General features: G+C 46.8%; 1 protein-coding gene across 1 annotated transcript; it reads right to left on the bottom strand.

The window, feature by feature from the left end:
- Positions 1–138: 138 nt before the first annotated feature.
- Positions 139–18,160, bottom strand: LOC121536039 (formin-like protein 2). Its single transcript, XM_045206296.1, is given in 30 exon segments — positions 139–445; positions 531–660; positions 908–1,006; positions 1,105–1,206; positions 1,322–1,485; positions 1,660–1,789; positions 2,073–2,153; positions 2,508–2,576; positions 2,707–2,941; positions 7,535–7,737; positions 7,984–8,108; positions 9,172–9,192; positions 9,453–9,614; positions 9,720–10,056; positions 11,635–11,736; positions 12,003–12,041; positions 12,043–12,153; positions 12,252–12,362; positions 12,974–13,048; positions 13,172–13,265; positions 14,261–14,337; positions 14,968–15,036; positions 15,038–15,095; positions 15,196–15,241; positions 15,243–15,343; positions 15,499–15,582; positions 15,853–15,929; positions 16,127–16,207; positions 16,497–16,580; positions 17,300–18,160. Coding segments are annotated over 30 exon segments (3,264 nt in total). The 5' UTR covers positions 17,417–18,160; the 3' UTR covers positions 139–365.
- Positions 18,161–19,334: the final 1,174 nt, after the last annotated feature.

Genomic DNA, 19,334 nt, shown 5'->3' with positions numbered 1-19,334 from the left:
CTCTCTCTCTCTCTCTCTCTCTCTCTCTCTCTCTCCCTCTCTCTCTCTCTCTCCCTCCCTCTCTCTCTCTCTCTCTCCCTCTCTCTCTCTCCCTCTCTCTCTCTCCCTCCCTCTCTCTCTCTCTCCCTCTCTCTCTCTCTCTCTCTCTCTCTCTCTCTCTCTCTCTCTCTCTCTAACTGCCGCTCTTTTCCCCCATGCTTCTCTCCTCTCATTGTTATTCCCCTTTAGCTCTCCCACCTAGCTTTCCCTCACCCTCTCTCTCCCCTCTACCCTGTATATCTCTCTCGAAGAGTATATTTTTTCCTCTTCATCTCCCTCTCTCTCCCTCTACCCTCTCTCTATCTCTCTCTGAGAGTTTAGTAGTGTTATTCAGTGTGGGCGGGATCACAGAAGAAGCGGGAGCTGCGTTTGGCCGTCCTGGCAGTGAAAGGGACGGTCTTCAGCACTGCAGACAGAAAACAGCCAATCAAAACACAGCACACAGCACTAAACTACTGTGTGTGTGTGTGTGTGTGTGCACGTGTGTGTACCTGTAATGATGTCCTCTATAGCTCCATCTTTGCCCTCGTAGACATGTCTGCTGTCTTTACCACCCTGTCGCCTCCTCAGCTCTGTAATCAGGGACTCCTGCTGCCGCTGCTTTGGACGGTTGGACGGGGACTGTGTGTGTGTGTGTGTGTGAGACAGAGAGAGAGAGAGAGAGAGAGAGAGAGGAGATATGTGTTGGTGAGTCAATGTATGTGTGAGGAGTAGAGAAGGAAAGATGGAGAGAGATAAAGAGAGGGAACGAGAAAACATCAGTCCTTCCATTCCACAGAACAGATACTGTATCTGTGAAGTCAAGGTGATGCTGTCATATCCATGGCGACAGACCGGCAGGCCTGTCTCCATGGTAACGGGGCTGTACCTTAGGCTCCTCCTGCTCCTGTTGCAGCTCCTCCTGCTCCAGCTTCTCCATCAACGCCTGCTCCTGCCTCCTCCTCTGTTCATTCTCCTCCTCCGCCAGCTACGCACACACACACACACACACATTAAGTTCAGCTTTGAGTAGCATCTTTATGTATACTGTAGCTACACACACACAAACACACAAATTCTGCTCACCCTGTAGGCTTTGATGAATCGTACAAACACAGGAAAGAAGACAGAGGGCGGCATGGTCTTAGAGCTATCCCCAAAGTGCTTCACCGCATCGTCAAATGCATCCTGAGAACCATGACACAACCAGGGTCAGAAAACAGGACCATGAAGGACCATGGTCACCATGGTCATATACCACTTTGTTATGTGATGTATCTGAGATCCCTGTGTGTGTTCTTGCCTGTGCGATGCGTGCGTCCTCCTGTAGTTTCTGCAGGCGGGTCTCATGTTTGCTGATGAAGTCTTTGAGGAGTGGGTTGTGGCCATGCATACTGTACTCCCTCCACGACAGCTCCATACCACGCTGACACTCCTTCACGTCACACACCACGTTCTCCAGGGACACTGGCACACACACACACAATATAATAGGTTAGTTCCTTAATATCACACACCACGTTCTCCAGGGACACTGGCACACACACACACAATATAATAGGTTAGTTCCTTAATATCACACACCACGTTCTCCAGAGGAAGAGAACTGTGACACACCAAGACAAACAGACACACACTCACCTGCAGCAGCTTTCTCTACATAGTGCAGCTCGTTGTAGAACAGAGCGACTCCAGGGTATTTCTCTCTCACCACGTTGGCTATGTAATGCAGCAGGGTCTGCTTTCTGTCGGTGGTCTTAGTCTCCAGCAGCTGGGAGGAACACACATATTACCTTCTGGTGTGTATTTGACATTCAAAAGTGTGTATCAAGCGTATTATGTGTGTGTTACGTATCACAAAGATATGTATATTAGGTAGTGTGTGTTAGGAATCAGAAGGTGTGTATTAGGTATTAGAAAGAGTGTGTTGGGTAGTGTGTATTAGACATTAGAAATAGTGTGTTGGGTAGAGTGTATTAGACATTAGAAAGAGTGTGTTGGGTAGTGTGTGTTAGACATTAGAAATAGTATGTTGGGTAGAGTGTGTGTTTTACCAGGTCTAAACTCTGCAGCTTGAATCCGTACACCGCTCCTCTCTTACTGCTGTTCATATAGTTCCCCAGAGCCAGGATAATCTGAGAAACACACACATATACAGTTAAAACAGGAGGAGAGAGAGTGAACAAAAAGAGAGAGAGAGACAGAGAGAGAGACAGAGAGAGAGAGACAGAGAGGAGAGAGAGAGAACAAAAAGAGAGAGAGAGACAGAGAGAGACAGAGAGAGAGAGACAGAGAGGAGAGAGAACAAAAAGAGAGAGAGAGACAGAGGAGAGAGCGATGGAAAGGAGAGAGAGAGAACAAAAAGAGAGAGAGAGGAGAGAGAGACAGAGAGGAGAGCGAGAACAAAAAGAGAGAGAGAACAAAAAGAGAGAGAGAACAAAAAGAGAGAGAGAGAGAGAGAGAGAGACAGAGAGATCACACACACTCACCTCTAGAATCTTCTTGAGTTTCTGGGAGGACTTGATGGACACAGAAGCAGCGATGATTGCGTGGAGTTGCTTTGGACAGAAACCAAACCAACAATCAAGTTATTATAGAATGTTATTATGTTATGTTATGTGTATTATGAGTGGACCTGTAACAGTATGTGTGTGTTCAGACAGAGTATATCACAGTGTGTGTGTGTACCGGTGTGAGCATCTGTATGTTGTCCTGGAAGTTGCCCATGAAGGTGATGATGGACATGCGTTGGGCCAGTCTCTCTATGCGGCTGAACTGCAACATGAAACGGTCCTCATCGCTCAGTGCCTCCACTGGCTTTCTGTCCCTCTCGTACTGCCGTAGCATCTTAATCTCTCCCTCAGTGGGGAGGAAACGCATCAGACACTCCACAAAGTCCACACGCACAGTACGCATGTCAAACCTATAGAGAACACACACAGTTTTTATACCAGTACACACATTATACACTTCAGGTACATCAGGGACTTACACCATACAGAGAGAGAGAGAGAGAGAGAGAGAGAGAGAGAGAGAGAGAGAGAGAGAGAGAGAGAGAGAGAGAGAGAGAGAGAGAGAGAGAGAGAGAGAGAGAGAGAGAGAGAGAGAGAGAGAGAGAGAGAGAGAGAGAGAGAGAGAGAGAGAGAGAGAGAGAGAGAGAGAGAGAGAGAGAGAGAGAGAGAGAGAGAGAGAGAGAGAGAGAGAGAGAGAGAGAGAGAGAGAGAGAGAGAGAGAGAGAGAGAGAGAGAGAGAGAAATAGTGTCTAAACTCTGGTGTCCAAAAACCCAGCGCGCCCTAGACCTTCTGTCTGACTGGCCACATAATAATACACACAGGCACAAACGACCCCCCGGACCTACACATAGAGGACCCCCGCCGAGAGGACCTACATCCAGACCACAGCACCATCAGCTACATCTACACCCCCCACCACCACCAATTAACACCCCACCAAGTCAACCATGCCCACACTCCATTTAGGCCCCCCTCAGATCAGACCTATGCCCCTCCTACCTACCACATGCCCCCACTCCTGCAAAGAGGGCCTCAACATGAAAGTCACACATACGCCCAGGCTGTGAGCAGGCAAACAGGCCCAACCCCCACTCTTACACTAGCCCAAGCCAGTGGCATGTACCAGATGCTCAGCAGGCTCTGCTCACACTTACTGGCCTGTGGCCAAACTACACGACCAACAACATTAGACACTTTATGGAACACAAAGCCTTCACTATTTCATCCTGGAATATCCAAGGCCTGAGGTCATCTGCCTTTGGCCTAAAGAGCAGGAACCTGGACTTCACCAAAGAAATCGGAAATACAGACATTGTCATCCTACAAGAAACATGGTATAGAGGAGACGGACCCACTGGTTGCCCTCTAGGTTACAGAGAGCTGGTAGTCCCATCCACCAAACTACCAGGTGTGAAACAGGGAAGGGACTCAAGGGGTATGGTAATTTGGTATAGAGCAGACCTAACTCACTCTATTAAATTAATCAAAACAGGAACATTTTACATTTGGATAGAAATTCAAAAGGAAATTATCTCAACAGAGAAAAATGTCCTCCTGTGTGCTACCTATATCCCCCCACTAGAATCCCCATACTTTAATGAAGACAGCTTCTCCATCCTGGAGGGGGAAATCAATAATTTCCAGACCCAGGGACATGTACTAGTCTGTGGCGACCTAAATGCCAGAACTGGACAAGAACCTGACACTCTCAGCCACAGGGGGACAAACACCTACCTGGAGGTGACAGCATTCCCTCCCCCATATGCCCCCCTAGGCAAAACTACGACAACATAACCAACAAAAACGGGTCACAACTCCTGCAGCTCTGTCGCACACTGGGTATGTACATAGTCAATGGTAGTCTTCGAGTGGACTCCTATGGTAGGTACACCTATAGCTAATCTCTTGGCAGTAGTACTGTAGACTACTTTATCACTGACCTCAACCCAGAGTCTCTCAGAGCGTTCACAGTCAGCCCACTGACACCCCTATCAGACCATAGCAAAATCACAGTCTACTTGAACAGAGCAATACTCAATCATGAGGCATCAAAGCCAAAGGAACTGAATAATATTAAGAAATGCTGGAAGGAAAGTAGTGTCGAAACCTACCAAAAAACAATTAGGCAACAACAAATTCAATCCCTTTTAGACAACTTCCTGGACAAAACATTCCACTGTAATAGTGAAGGTGTAAACTTGGCAGTACAAAACCTAAACAGTATATTTGACCTCTCTGTTTCCCTATCAAATCTAAAAAATCTCTAACAGAAAACTGAAGAAAAGTAACAACAGTGACAAATGGTTAGATGAAGAATGCAAAAACCTAAGAAAGAAATTGAGAAAACCTATCCAACCAAAAACATAGAGACCCAGAAAACCTGAGCCTATGCCTTCACTATGGTGAATCACTAAAACAATACAGAAATATACTATGGAAAAAGAAGGAACAGCATGTCAAAAATCAGCTCAATGTAATTGAAGAATCCATAGACTCTAACCACTTCTGGGAAAATTGGAAAACACTAAACAAAAACAACACGAAGAGCTATCTATCCAAAACTGAGGTGTATGGGTAAACCACTTCTCCAATCTTTTTGGCCCTATAACAAAGAACAAACAGCAAAAAAATATACATGATCAAATGCAAATCTTAGAATCAACTATTAAAGACTACCAGAACCCACTGGATTCTCCAATTACATTGAATGAACTACAGGACAAAATACAAACCCTCCATCCCAAAAATGCCTGTGGTGTTGATGGTATCCTCAATGAAATGATAAAATATACAGACCACAAATTCCAATTGGCTATACTTAAACTCTTTAACATCATCCTTAGCTCTGGCATCTTCCCCAATATTTGGAACCAAGGACTGATCACCCCAATCCACAAAAGTGGAGACAAATTTGACCCCAATAACTACCGTGGGATATGCGTCAACAGCAACCTTGGGAAAATCCTCTGCATTATCATTAACAGCAGACTAGTTCATTTCCTCCGTGAAAACAATGTACTGAGCAAATGTCAAATTGGCTTTTTACCAAATTACCGTACAACAGACCACGTATTCACCCTACACACCTAATTGACAAACAAACAAAACAAAACAAAGGCAAAGTCTTCTCATGCTTTGTTGATTTCAAAATTTAAATTTGGCATGAGGATCTGCTATACAAATTGATGGAAAGTGGGGTTGGGGGAAAAACATACGACATTATAAAATCCATGTACACAAACAACAAGTGTGCGGTTAAAATTGGCAAAAAACACACACATTTCTTTCCACAGGGCCGTAGGGTGAGACAGGGATGCAATTTAAGCCCCACCCTCTTCAACATATATATCAACGAATTGGCGAGGGCACTAGAACAGTCTGCAGCACCCGGCCTCACCCTACTAGAATCTGAAGTCAAATGTCTACTGTTTGCTGATGATCTGGTGCTTCTGTCACCAACCAAGGAGGGCCTACAGCAGCACCTAGATCTTCTGCACAGATTCTGTTAGACCTGGGCCCTGACAGTAAATCTCAGTAAGACAAAATAATGGTGTTCCAAAAAAGGCCCAGTTGCCAGGACCACAAATACAAATTCCATCTAGACACCGTTGCCTCTAGAGCACACAAAAAACTATACATACCTCGGCCTAAACATCAGCGCCACAGGTAACTTCCACAAAGCTGTGAACAATCTGAGAGACAAGGCAAGAAGGGCCTTCTATGCCATCAAAAGGAACATAAAATTTGACATACCAATTAGGATCTGGCTAACAATACTTGAATCAGTTATAGAACCCATTGCCCCTTATGGTTGTTAGGTCTGGGGTCCGCTCACCAACCAAGAGTTCACAAAATGGGACAAACACCAAATTGAGACTCTTCATGCAGAATTCTGCAAAAATATCCTCTGTGTACAACGAAAAACACAAAATAATGCATGCAGAGCAGAATTAGGCCGATACCCACTAATGATCAAAATCCAGAAAAGAGCCGTTAAATTCTATAACCACTTAAAAGGAAGCGATTCCCAAACCTTCCATAACAAAGCCATCACCTACAAAGAGATGAACTTGGAGAAGAGCCCCCTAAGTAAGCTGGTCCTGGGGTTCTGTTCACAAACACAAACAGACCCCACAGAGCCCCAGGACAACAACAACAACAACACAATTAACCCAACCAAATCATGAGAAAACAAAAAGAGAATTACTTGACACATTGGAAAGAATTAACAAAAAAACAGCAAACTAGAATGCTATTTGGCTCTAAACAGAGAGTACACAGTGGCAGAATACCTGACCACTGTGACTGACCCAAACTTGAGGAAAGCTTTGACTATGGACTCAGTGAGCGTAGCCTTGCTATTGAGAAAGGCTGCTGTAGGCAGACCTGGCTCTCAAGAGAAGACAGGCTATGTGCACACTGCCCACAAAATGAGGTGGAAACTGAGCTGCACATCCTAACCTCCGGCCAAATGTATGACCATATTAGAGACACATGTTTCCCTCAGATTACACAGATCCACAAAGAATTCTAAAACAAACCCAATTTTGATAAACTCCTTTATCTACTGGGTGAAAAACCACAGTGTGCCACCACAGAAGCAAGATTTGTGACCTGTTGCCACAAGAAAAGGGCAACCAGTGAACAACAAACACCATTGTAAATACAACCCATATTTATGTTTATTTATTTTCCCATTTGTACTTTAACTATTTGCACATTGTTACAACACTGTATATAGACATAATGACATTTGAAATGGCTTTATTCTTTTGGAACTTCTGAGTGTAATGTTTACTGTTAATATTTATTGTTTATTTCACTTTTGTTTACTATCTACTTCACTTGCTTTGGCAATGTTAACATACGTTTCCCATGCCAATAAAGCCCTTAAATTGAAATTGAATTGAGAGAGAGATGGGGGGGAGACAGAGAGCTATAATAATTAGTAATAGTAATATATAGTGTAACGGTTAAAGGTCAGAGGTTAGGGGTGACTTACGTCTGGATGGCCCTACAGATGAGTTCGGGCCCCTGGCCAGCCTTGCGGAGGGTGATGGCCAGATTCTTGGCTCTATTAGCCTCCAGCAGAGACACCCTGTTGGGGCCCTTCTGAGGGGCCTTGTGCCTGCTCAGAGTCACATCCACTGCTGGCCCCTGGGCCTTGGTCTTAAACATCTCCTCAAACTCCTCCACATTCAGCTCCTGGAGAGGACAGGGAATCACACACATACTGTATGTTACACACATTGTACTGAGGAAGATGTGTGTGTGTGTCTCTGTGTGTCTCTGTGTGTGTGTGTGTGTGTGTGTGTGTGTGTGTGTGTCTCTGTGTGTGTGTGTGTGTGTGTGTGTGTGTGTCTCTGTGTGTGTGTGTGTGTGTGTGTCTCTGTGTGTGTGTGTGTGTGTGTGTGTGTGTGTGTGTGTGTGTGTGTGTGTGTGTGTGTGTACCTGGAGGATCCTCTCGTCGTCTATGTCGTTGAAGACAGTTCCATTGATCTGACTTGGTTTCAGAGCCACCCAGTTAAACACTGGCATACGGAACTTAGTCTGAATAGGCTTCTTAATCTTCACAGCTAGAGAGAGACAGAGAAGGAGGAGGGAAAGGAAGGAGGAGACAGAGAAGAAGGAGGGAAAGGAAGGAGGAGAGAAAGGAAGGAGGAGACAGAGAAGGAGGAGGGAAAGGAAGGAGGAGACAGAGGAGGAGGAGGGAAAGGAAGGAGGAGAGAAAGAAGGAGGAGGGAAAGGAAGGAGGAGACAGAGAAGGAGGAGAGAGAAGGAGGAGGGAAAGGAAGGAAGAGAGAGAGAAGTATCAGCAGCAGTAGAGAGATGTGAACACAGCATTCATCTAACAAAATGACACACAACACAACATGATCACACCACAAGACATCACCTCACCACATAACCACACGACACAGAATAACACAGGTATGAGACAGGTACTAAGGAGGTGTACCATTATGAGAGATGTATGGCACAGAGACAGGCGTGAGACAGGTACTGAGGAGGTGTACCGTTATGAGAGATGTATGGCACAGATGTAATGTACTACAGAGACAGGCGTGAGACAGGTACTAAGGAGAGGTGCGAGACAGGTACTAAGGAGAGAGGCGTGAGACAGGCACTGAGGAGAGAGGCGTGAGACAGGTACCGAGGAGAGGTGTGAGACGGGTACTAAGGAGAGGTGTGAGACAGGTACTAACGAGAGGTGTGAGACAGGTACTGAGGAGAGAGGTGTGAGACAGGCACTGAGGAGAGAGGCGTGAGACAGGTACCGAGGAGAGGTGTGAGACGGGTACTAAGGAGAGGTGTGAGACAGGTACTAACGAGAGGTGTGAGACAGGTACTGAGGAGAGAGGTGTGAGACAGGTACTGAGGAGAGAGGCGTGAGACAGGTATGAGACATGCGTGAGACAGGTACTGAGGAGAGGTGTGAGACAGTTACTGAGGAGAGGTGTTAGACATGTACTAAGGTGAGAGAAGTGAGACTGGTACTGAGGAGAGGTGTGAGATAGGTACTGAGGAGAGTTGTGAGACAGGTACTGAAGAGAGGTGTTAGACAGGTACTAAGGTGTGAGACTGGTACTGAGGAGGGGTGTGAGACAGGTACTAAGCGTGTGATCAGAGGGAACCTACAGAACAGCTTGAGTGAGCCCTCTGAGAGCAGAACAGAGGAGAATATTGAATTAGAACAAGAGAGAACATTAGAATCAGAGACAGAGAACCAGAGAGAGGGAGAGAACCCAGGCAGTAGAGAAGAGTGGTAGTTCAGAATACTACAATCAGAATCAACTACAGTGAGAAAGGGAGGCAGATCACTACAGTGTTAACACCAGGAGATCCTTATATAACTATAGAAGTACACTTCTCAAATCTCTCTTTGATACATGCGGCACACAGCACCAACACAGCCTTACCTGCCAGGCCGGAGTTAAAGATGACAGTGGGTGATCCACCACAGCCGGGAGTGGAGGGCGCATGGAGGAGGAGGAGGCAGAGGGCCGGAGGACTCCATGGAACGTAAGGGGGAAGGGGAGGAGGAGGAGTAGGAGGGGGGGCGGGGTAGGGCCCGTTTGAAACTACAGAGGAAGAAGAGAGAAGACAGGAGAGAGAAGGCTGATTAGAACTATTACATCAATTACATTAACAACCGAGCGATATGATAGGTCAGAACTAACACTCACTGTCCCCTGGCATCCCTGGCATTGGTGGAGGTGGTGGGGGAGGGGGAGGGGCTGGCATCATCCCTAGTCCCACCCCTGGTAAGCCATAGCCCACTGTCTCTGGGCTGGTGGAGAGGGTCATGCCGAGGGTCAGAGAAGGGGAGGAAAAATCCCCCACCCCTCCGTCCCCCTCGCCCCTCGCGGGGTGTAAGGTGCCCCCTCCCTGTACCACCAAGGTGCCCCCTCCACCCTCCTGAGCCTGGCGCTCCAGTCGACTCTGCCTGCGGATGGTCTGGTCCTTCTCACGCACGATCCTCCGCAGGGTGTGCACCTGGTTGTTAGTGCTAGTGTACACATCCTGGAATAGGAGAGAGTTAGCCTAGCTTGAGCATATACAGGTCATTCGGAAAGTATTCAGACCCCTTCCCTTTTTCCACATTTTGTTACGTTACAGCCTTATTCTAAAATTGATTAAATAAATACAAATCCTCATCAATCTACACACAATACCCCATAATGACAATGCGAAAAAAGGCTATTAGAAATGTTTGCAAATGTATTAAAACTTAAAACCTTATTTACATAAGTATTCAGACCCTTTGCTCTACAACTTGATTGGAGTCCACCTGTGGTAAATTCAATTGATTGGACATGATTTGGAAAGGCACACACCTGTCTATATAAGGTCCCACAGTTGACAGTGCATGTCAGAGCAAAAACCAAGCCATGAGGTCAAAGGAATTGTCTGTATAGCTCCGAGACAGGATTGTGTCGAGGCACAGATCTGGAGAAGGGTACCAAAAAATGTCTGCAGAATTGAAGGTCCCCAAGAACACAGTGGCCTCCGTCATTCTTAAATGGAAGAAGTTTGGAACCACCAAGACTCGTCCTAGAGCTGGCTGCCCCGCCAAACTGAGCAATCGGGGGAGAAGGGCCTTGGTCAGGGAGGTGACCAAGAACCAGATGGTCACTCTGACAGAGCTCCAGAGTTCCTCTGTGGATATGGGAGAACCTTCCAGAAGGACAACCATCTCTGCAGCACTCCACCAATCAGGCCTTTATGGTAGAGTGGCCAGACGGAAGCCACTCCTCAGTAAAAGGCACATGACAGCCCACTTGGAGTTTGCCAAAAGGCACCTAAAGACACTCAGACCATGAGAAACAAGTTTCTCTGGTCTGATGAAACCAAGATTGAACTCTTTGGCCTGAATGTCAAGCATCAAGTCTGGAGGAAACCTGGCACCATCCCTACGGTGAAGCATGGTGGTGGCAGCATCATTCTGTGGGGATGTTTTTCAGCGGCAGGGACTGGGAGACTAGTCAGGATCAAGGCAAATATGAACGGAGCAAAGTACAGAGATCCTTGATGAAAACCTGCTCCAGAGCGCTCAGGACCTCAGACTGGTGCGAAGGTTCACCTTCCAACAGGACAACGACCCTAAGCACACATCCAAGTGGCTTCGGGACAAGTCTCTGAATGTCCTTCAGTGGCCCAGCCAGAGCCCGGACTTGAACCCGATCCAACATCTCTGGAGAGACCTGGAAATAGCTGTGCAGCGACGCTCCCCATCCAACCTGACAGAGCTTGAGAGGATCTGCAGAGAAGAATGGGAGAAACTCCCCCAAATACAGGTGTGCCAAGCTTGTAGCGTCATACTCAAGAAGACTCAAGGCTGTAACCGCTGCCAAAGGTGTTTCGACAAAGTACTGAGTAAAGGGTCTGAATACTTATGGAAATGTTATATTTCAGTTTTTTATGTTTAATACATTTAAAATGTCTAAAAACCTGTTTTTGCTTTGTCATTATGGGGTATTGTGTGTAGATTGATGAGGAAAAAACTATTAAATCAATTTTAGAATAAGGCTGTAACGTAACAAAATGGCTGAGTGTTCAATGCCCGTTGCTAGCGATAGCCTAGCCTAGCATCTCCCTCACCCGTATGGTGTCCAGCTCCTTGTGGGTTTGCATCAGCTGTTTCTCCAGCTCCACTATCTTGGCCATGGCCTCGTTCTCTGTGTCCAGGAGCCTCTCCGTCATCTGCAAGGAAACATAAACGTCTACTCAGCAGTCTGTATGTGTGTGTACGTGTGTGTGTATGTACGTGTGCCTGCACGTGTGTGCGTGTGTCAGAGGAGGCTGGTGATGGCAGGACGGCTCATAATAATGGCTGGAACGGAATTATATGGTATCAAACACATGATTTAATTCTGTTCCAGCCATTACCATGAGCCTGTCCTCTGATTTAAAGTGCCACCAGCCACCACTGTATGTGTCAGAGTCGGTCCGACTGTGTGTGTCCTTACGTGGGTCATATTCTCCTCCAGCTCCTCTACCCTCTCCAGCTGCGGCGGTCTTGGTCTCTGCGTCCTCCAGCAGCGTCCCCACGTCAAACACATTGTCCAGGTAAGCCTGGATTTGGACCTGCAGCCGATCACTCTCTGTGTGCTTCAACCTCTGGAAGGGGGAGAGGAGAATGTGTTCATTCAGTGTGTGTGTGTGTGTCTGTGTGTGTGTGTGTCTGTGTGTCTGTGTGTGTCTGTGTGTGTTCTCACCTCTAGGTAATCGTCCAGATTGAGTTTGGTAAAGTCATACTGAAGATGCACTCTGAAGTTCATGTCCTCAACAGAATGTACCACAATGTTTATAAACTGCATACAGGCCACCTGCACAGACAGAGGACAACACACACTTCTGAATACTCTCACACACATCTAAGATACACACATATCTGACATTGCAGCCACCACAATCAAGGCTAAGCATCAGCAGGCATCATCCACGCCTGTGTGGGAGTGTGTGAGAGTGTGAGAGTGTATGAGAGTGTGAGTGTGTGAGAGTGTGAGTGTGAGTGTTTGAGTGTGTGTGAGAGTGTGAGTGTGTGAGTGTGTGAGACTGTGAGACTGTGAGAGTGTGAGTCTGTGAGACTGTGAGAGTGAAGTGTGAGAGTGTGAGAGAGTGAGAGAGTGAGTGTGAGAGAGTGAGAGCGAGAGTGAGAGTGTGAGAGTGTGAGCGTGAGAGAGAGTGTGAGTGTGAGAGAGTGTGAGAGTAAGAGAGTGAGAGTGAGAGAGTGTGAAAGAGTGAGAGCGAGAGTGTGAGAGTGAGAGTAAGAGAGTGTGAGTGTGAGAGAGTGAGAGAGTAAGAGAGAGTGTGAGCGTGAGAGAGTGAGAGAGTAAGAGAGAGTGTGAGCGTGAGAGAGTGAGAGAGTAAGAGAGAGTGTGAGCGTGAGAGAGTGAGAGAGAGAGTGAGAGAGAGAGTGAGAGGGTGAGAGTCATACCATAAAGTCAATGTTGTCATCCTCGTTCTTAAAATGCTCCATCAGCTTCTCAAACCTCAGGGTCTCAGAGCACACCTGACATAACGAGGGGGAGATTGGAAAAGGCTGAGAAACACCATCAGCAATCAATCCAGTGTAGCCAGACACACTTACACTTACACACACACACACACGCATACCCACAGACACACAACTTACTGTTTTAAAGTTGTCGAAAGCAGACAGGATTATCTCATGACCTCCTCTGACCAAACACACAGCTGCCAACAGCTCCAATACCAGAGCCTTAGTCCTGGAGAGAGAGAGAGAGAGAGAGAGAGAGAGAGAGAGAGAGAGAGAGGGGAGAGAGAGGGGAGAGAGAGAGGGAGGAGAGGAGGAGAGAGACAGACAGAGAGCGAGAGAGAGAGAGAGAGAGAGACAGACAGACAGAGAGCGAGAGAGAGAGAGAGAGAGTGAGAGAGAGAGAGAGAGACAGAGAGAGACAGAGAGAGAGAGAGAGAGAGAGACAGAGAGCGAGAGAGAGAGAGAGAGAGAGAGAGAGAGCAAGATTTGTGACCCGTTGCCACAAGAAAAGGGCAACCAGTGAAGAACAAACACCATTGTAAATCCAACCTATATTTATGTTGATTTATTTTCCCATTTGTACTTTAACTATTTGCACATTGTTACAACACTGTATATATATATATACATAACATGACGTTTGAAATGTCTTTATTCTTTTGGAACTTTTGTGAGTGTAATGTTTACTGTTAATATTTATTGTTTATTTCACTTTTGTTTACTATCTACTTCACTTACTTTGGCAATGTTAACATAAGTTTCCCATGCCAATAAAGCCCTTAAATTGAAATTGAATTGAAATTGAATTGAGAGAGATAGAGACAGAGAGAGAGAGAGAGAGAGAGAGAGAGAGAGAGAGAGAGAGACAGAGAGAGGCGAGAGAGAGAGAGAGAGAGAGAGAGTATTTAGATGGACTTCAGAGGTTCTATCTAGTTACCCTTCTCTGTTACAAGGGAGTCCTGGCCAAAATACAAGGTCTGGTTCCCTCTAAAGCAGTGGTTCCCAACCTTTTTCGGTTACTGTACCACCAACTGAATGTTGCTCTGCCCAGAGTACCTATGAATTTTACCAGTAGGCCTTTAGTCTCATGAGTCTTCTCAAGTACCCCCCGTGGATAGACCAAGTACCCCAAGGGGTCCTAGTACCCCTGGTTGGGAACCACTGCTCTGAAGGTTTCTTCCTTCCTAGGGCAGACACAGAGAGAGGTGTGTACTGTCTACTGACCTTGGGTTTCTGTTGTTGAGGCTCAGAGCGATCTCATTCACAGCATGAGGATGGGACATTACCATGTTAAAGCCATACTACAGACAGAGAGAAAAAATGCAAATAATGACGCTGATGAACAAATACTCAAGAGGACGAGGGGAAGAAGAGGTGGTACTAGGAAGAGAGAAAGAGAAGGAAAGAGAGGGATAGGAGGGGTTAAAAGAGAGAGAGAGGAGGGGTTAAAAGAGAGAGATAGGAGGGGTTAAAAGAGAGAGATCGGAGGGGTTAAAAGAGAGAGATAGGAGGGGTTAAAAGAGAGAGATAGGAGGGGTTAAAAGAGAGAGATAGGAGGGGTTAAAAGAGAGAGATAGGAGGGGTTAAAAGAGAGAGAGTAGGAGGGGTTAAAGAGAGAGATAGGAGGGGTTAAAAGAGAGAGATAGGAGGGGTTAAAAGAGAGAGATAGGAGGGGTTAAAAGAGAGAGATAGGAGGGGTTAAAAGCGAGAGATAGGAGGGGTTAAAAGAGAGAGATAGGAGGGGTTAAAGAGAGAGATCGGAGGGGTTAAAAGAGAGAGATAGGAGGGGTTAAAAGAGAGAGATAGGAGGGGTTAAAGAGAGAGATAGGAGGAGTTAAAAGCGAGAGATAGGAGGAGTTAAAAGCGAGAGGGAGCGATGGGTGAGAAGGAGTCAGAGCAGCAAGGTGAGAGGAGACAGAGGAGTAGTTCACCTGGTAGTTCATGATGGCTCTGAGACACATCACACACACGTGCACGTCGTCCTTCTTACACACCAGTCGGGGAGTTCTTCAGTGTCTTCCTACTGGGCAGTGTGTTAGACCTGGACACCAACGCTGAACTAACACGCAGTCAACATACAGTAAACACAGAATTAACACAGGAAGTTGGTGTGTGTGTGTGTTATCTGATGGATTGGCATAAATGTGTGTGTGTGTTACCCGATAGAGTGGCGTGCGGAGCGCGGTATGTTGTTGCCACTGGAGGGAGGGCAGGTTGCTGTCTCCATGGAGATCTTCTATAGAACGACTCCAGGGGGAATCTACAGCTCTCTCCTCAGTACTGGCCTCAGATACCTCCCCATCAAACCTACACACACACACAGTCACGCACACACACAGACACACGCATGCGCACACACACACACATACACGTGTGACTCAACAGAACACACGCATAGGGAAAAAGTGATATGCACACACTCCCACACACAGTCACACACACACACAGTCACACACACTCACGTGACTGCGTATTGAGCGAAGGAGAGGTACTCTACTAGGACATCCAGACCCTGATTCTCCTCATTGAGAAACTCCCTCACCCACCTGGAGACAGAGGAACAGTATATTACCATTTATTATCATGTTATTATAATATATTGTCATAGAAATAATTAACTGTTAAATATCTAGCTATACAAACAATCAGCAGAACTGCTAGCCAATCAACAATCACTAAAACCACTAGCCAGCTAAACCCTGTCTCGGAGTCAGAATGGTTTGGAACTGAGTGAACGTCAGCGTGACTCTGATTCGGTTCAGATTCATTTTGATCCAGGACTCTTTGCAAGTGATTGGCTGCGGCCTGTGACTCACCCGATGTGATTGGTCCGTAGTGAGATCTCCAGCTCTCTGAGCACCTGAGTCGACTCCTGGACTCTCCGACGGAATTTCTGACAACAGTAGGGTTACGGTTATTCTGGAATTCCCTCAAAATAATTTCCTGTCTGCTGGTTTGGGAAATTCTGGAATTCTAAATTGTATCTACCCTACTGTGTCAGGTTGAGGGACAAATGTTACAGGGTGTGTTACCATCTTGTTTCTATGATATTACTAGTTCTGCTACCATGGTGACGTGGTTGTCACTCACCTTGCGTGTGACGGCTGGGTCAAGGAATCCTCTCAGCTTCTGGATGTAGGTGTGAGGAGGGTTCTTCACCTGGAACCGCTCCTACAACACACACAAGTACAAACACACATACATACATGCACACACCCACGCACACACCCACAAGCAATGGTTACACGCTTGCCTTTCACACTGGCCAAGGACTGGACTGGTATATCAGCCATGTGACGCTGGCCACACACATCCTTCAATGGGCTTAGGGGAGCTTTGTCCATATATCTTACACCTATCCAGTTCCTTCAGGTCTACTAACATAGAAGAGGGACAGTGCTAGGGGTCATTATCAGACCAGGCTGTTCTTTGGCCAATCAGGGTTGACCTTCTGTCTCACCTGATCACATATCAGCTCCCACTTCTTCTCGTTGTCGTAGCAACGCAGCAGACGCACCTTGTCAGGAGGCAGGTTCATCGAGTTCTGAGAGACGGAGAGAGAGACAGCAAGAGAGAGACAGAGAGAGAATGAAGAGAGAGATGAGAGAGAGAGAGAGAGAGAGAGAGAGAGAGAGAGAGAGAGAGAGAGAGAGAGAGAGAGAGAGAGAGAGAGAGAGAGAGAGAGAGAGAGAGAGAGAGAGATAGATAGATAGATAGAGGGGGGGAGGGAAATTAAACTAATAAAGGCGCACACGGCTTCTCCAGAAGATCTCTGTCTACTGAAGACAAACATTCCCTCTTCAGCAGAGAGATGAGCATGCGTGAGCAGTGAATTAAACATGAGTATGTGTGCATATGAAAGACTCTTACTGACAACCACACACTCAGTGAATTAAATATGGCAGTGTATCGGGGGAGAGGCAATGCGTTGCATAGGCAGAGACAGAGATGGTATTCACAACAAGACGAATCTATTCTAACTAGTCAGCCATAATGGGTTAGCGTACACACTCCAACACACACACACACTCAACGCTCGTACATACACACACATGTAATGTATGAGATGTGTATGTGAGCATGTGTGAGTTTCATGTGTGTGTGTGTGGCACATTCTGTGTGTATGCATGTGTGTGTGTACATGTGCACATGTGTATGTGTGTGTGTGCGTGCATGCATGCATGCATGTCTGTAGGCCTTTTGAGAGTGTGTGTGTGTGAATGTGTGTGTGTGTGTGTGTGAGTGTGTGTGTGTGTTACCTACCAGTGCAATGGAGAACCTCTCTTCCAGCTCAGCAGGATCAGGCATGGGCAGCTTGACAGGAGCAGCCCTGGCCCGGATCACCGCTAGCTGGGACTCCATACTCTCTGTGTTCCCCATGGCTCACACACACACACCTGTACTGTCAATTACACACACCCTTACACCAGCAACTCACACACCCCTCGCCATCAAATCAGACAAACACATCTCTCACAGTCGTCACCACACGCACATACACGAGCACACCCGCTCACACCCCTAAACGTCAAATCACACATACACACAAACACACACAGACAATAGTCTCTCTGCAGGCAGTCAGATACAGGCAACGCCTCCTGTGATTCGGGAATACTATTCGGGTTTTTTTCTCCCAGTGAGACACAGTCTGAACGACCGACAGACAGACTCACGCACGGCGAAACGAGATCAGAGAGATGCGGTAAACCGATGGCGCGTGTCTACCGGGGGGCCGTGTCTATCCTCCAGCGTTCATCTTTTGTCCTCCTTTCTTCTCATCGCCGACGACCGCACGGTGCACGCACCATTTACCGAATCCAGCTGAGACCGAAGTCCCACTGTCCGTCTCGCGCTAAGTCTGCATCCCTTCCCGGTTTACTGTGTATCCTCGGTAACGGGTATGATGATGCTGATAAACGAACCGGGCGTCCCTGGTGTGTGTATGTGTGAGCGAGAAGGCTACTTAATCCGCCCCCTCCTCCACAGGCGACAAAAGCGAGAGTTCAGCCTCCACGCACGCTTTCTCCCCCCCGCAACGACCCCCACTTTCTAGCCGACACACAATGAGCCTTCTGCCGCTTCGCTCTCCTCGCCTCCCGCCCCCCTGCAGCGCACAGCCCACATCCGTGAGCGAGACGCGAGGGGAGGGGGACTTGGATAACGTCTGCCCCTAGACACTGATCTAGAGTCCGTTTTACGCGTAACCCAGTAATGGTTGAGGTTAGGATTTGGGGAGGATAAACTGATCCTAGCTTATTTTGGGCAATCTCTACACAGAGCAGAGGGATGGGAGGCTTTGTTTTGTTTTGGTGCATCCTGGTAGTTGGAGTCTTAATCGTTTAACGACGAGCTATCTATCTCACAGATGCTCTTTGTCCAGACTTCTGACCCCCCTTTATTAGGTCCATTTCTATGAATAGGCCTGGCCTATTGACCTATAATGGTCCTGCTGACTTCTCACCATATTCTACCTTTCTGGCTTTTGCTGTTATTTTGTACAGGCAATCTAAGCCTAGGCCTACTAAAATTGCCACTAAACATGTTTAGCCTTCTTTAATCCTGGCTTTCAGAGATAAATTAAATTAGTGGTTTTATTTATAATTAGGCCTAAACGACGTTAGTGGCTTTGGTATTGAGTTATTTTGGGGCCAGATGCATGGCTATGGCCCAGATATGCTTATAGTAAGACCTTATAGTAATACCTACTAGACCCACAATTATAAAAACAGTTTTATTCATAATAAAATTGAAAATACATAGATCCAATATATACAAAAATATAGGCCTTCATTTTAATTATAAACATTAGTGGTCAGTAGGCTACAAATCACCAACGTCTCGGACCTATAGCCCTTATAGTCAGGGGTTTGCAAATGAAAAAGTCAGCATAAACATGTATTCAGGGCCTGTGGTATCATATCATCCTGAATCCATGCATCGCTAAGCCGCCTTTGTCCCCGTTTCTGACTGATATCTGAACAGATGGGGGCATTCACCATCACGGTGTGCGCATGACCTCTAGTGGACAACACGTGTATTACATCTACCTGTGACGATTCGGTCAGTGAGAAGTAGATTATTGTGTAGCACTGGAAGTGCAATACCATGCATGAGCCACAGGGTGACAGTGTACTGCCATAAATGTCCACCCTGTTAGCTGGGTGAGTATTTGGAAAGAGCGAAATTATGATGAAAGTCTCATGAAGGCTGCGTCGGCCATAAAGCCATCCAGTAGGAGGCGGTGTCGTGATGCAGCGCTCTGCTCTGTGGAGGGAGGGAGGGTTGGCTCTGGTTG

The sequence above is a fragment of the Coregonus clupeaformis genome, chromosome 22 (assembly GCF_020615455.1).
Source record: "Coregonus clupeaformis isolate EN_2021a chromosome 22, ASM2061545v1, whole genome shotgun sequence".
Taxonomy (NCBI): Eukaryota; Metazoa; Chordata; class Actinopteri; order Salmoniformes; family Salmonidae; genus Coregonus; species Coregonus clupeaformis.
The sequence above is the reverse complement of the archived record's forward strand: the minus strand, read 5'-3'. Positions and strand labels throughout refer to the sequence as shown.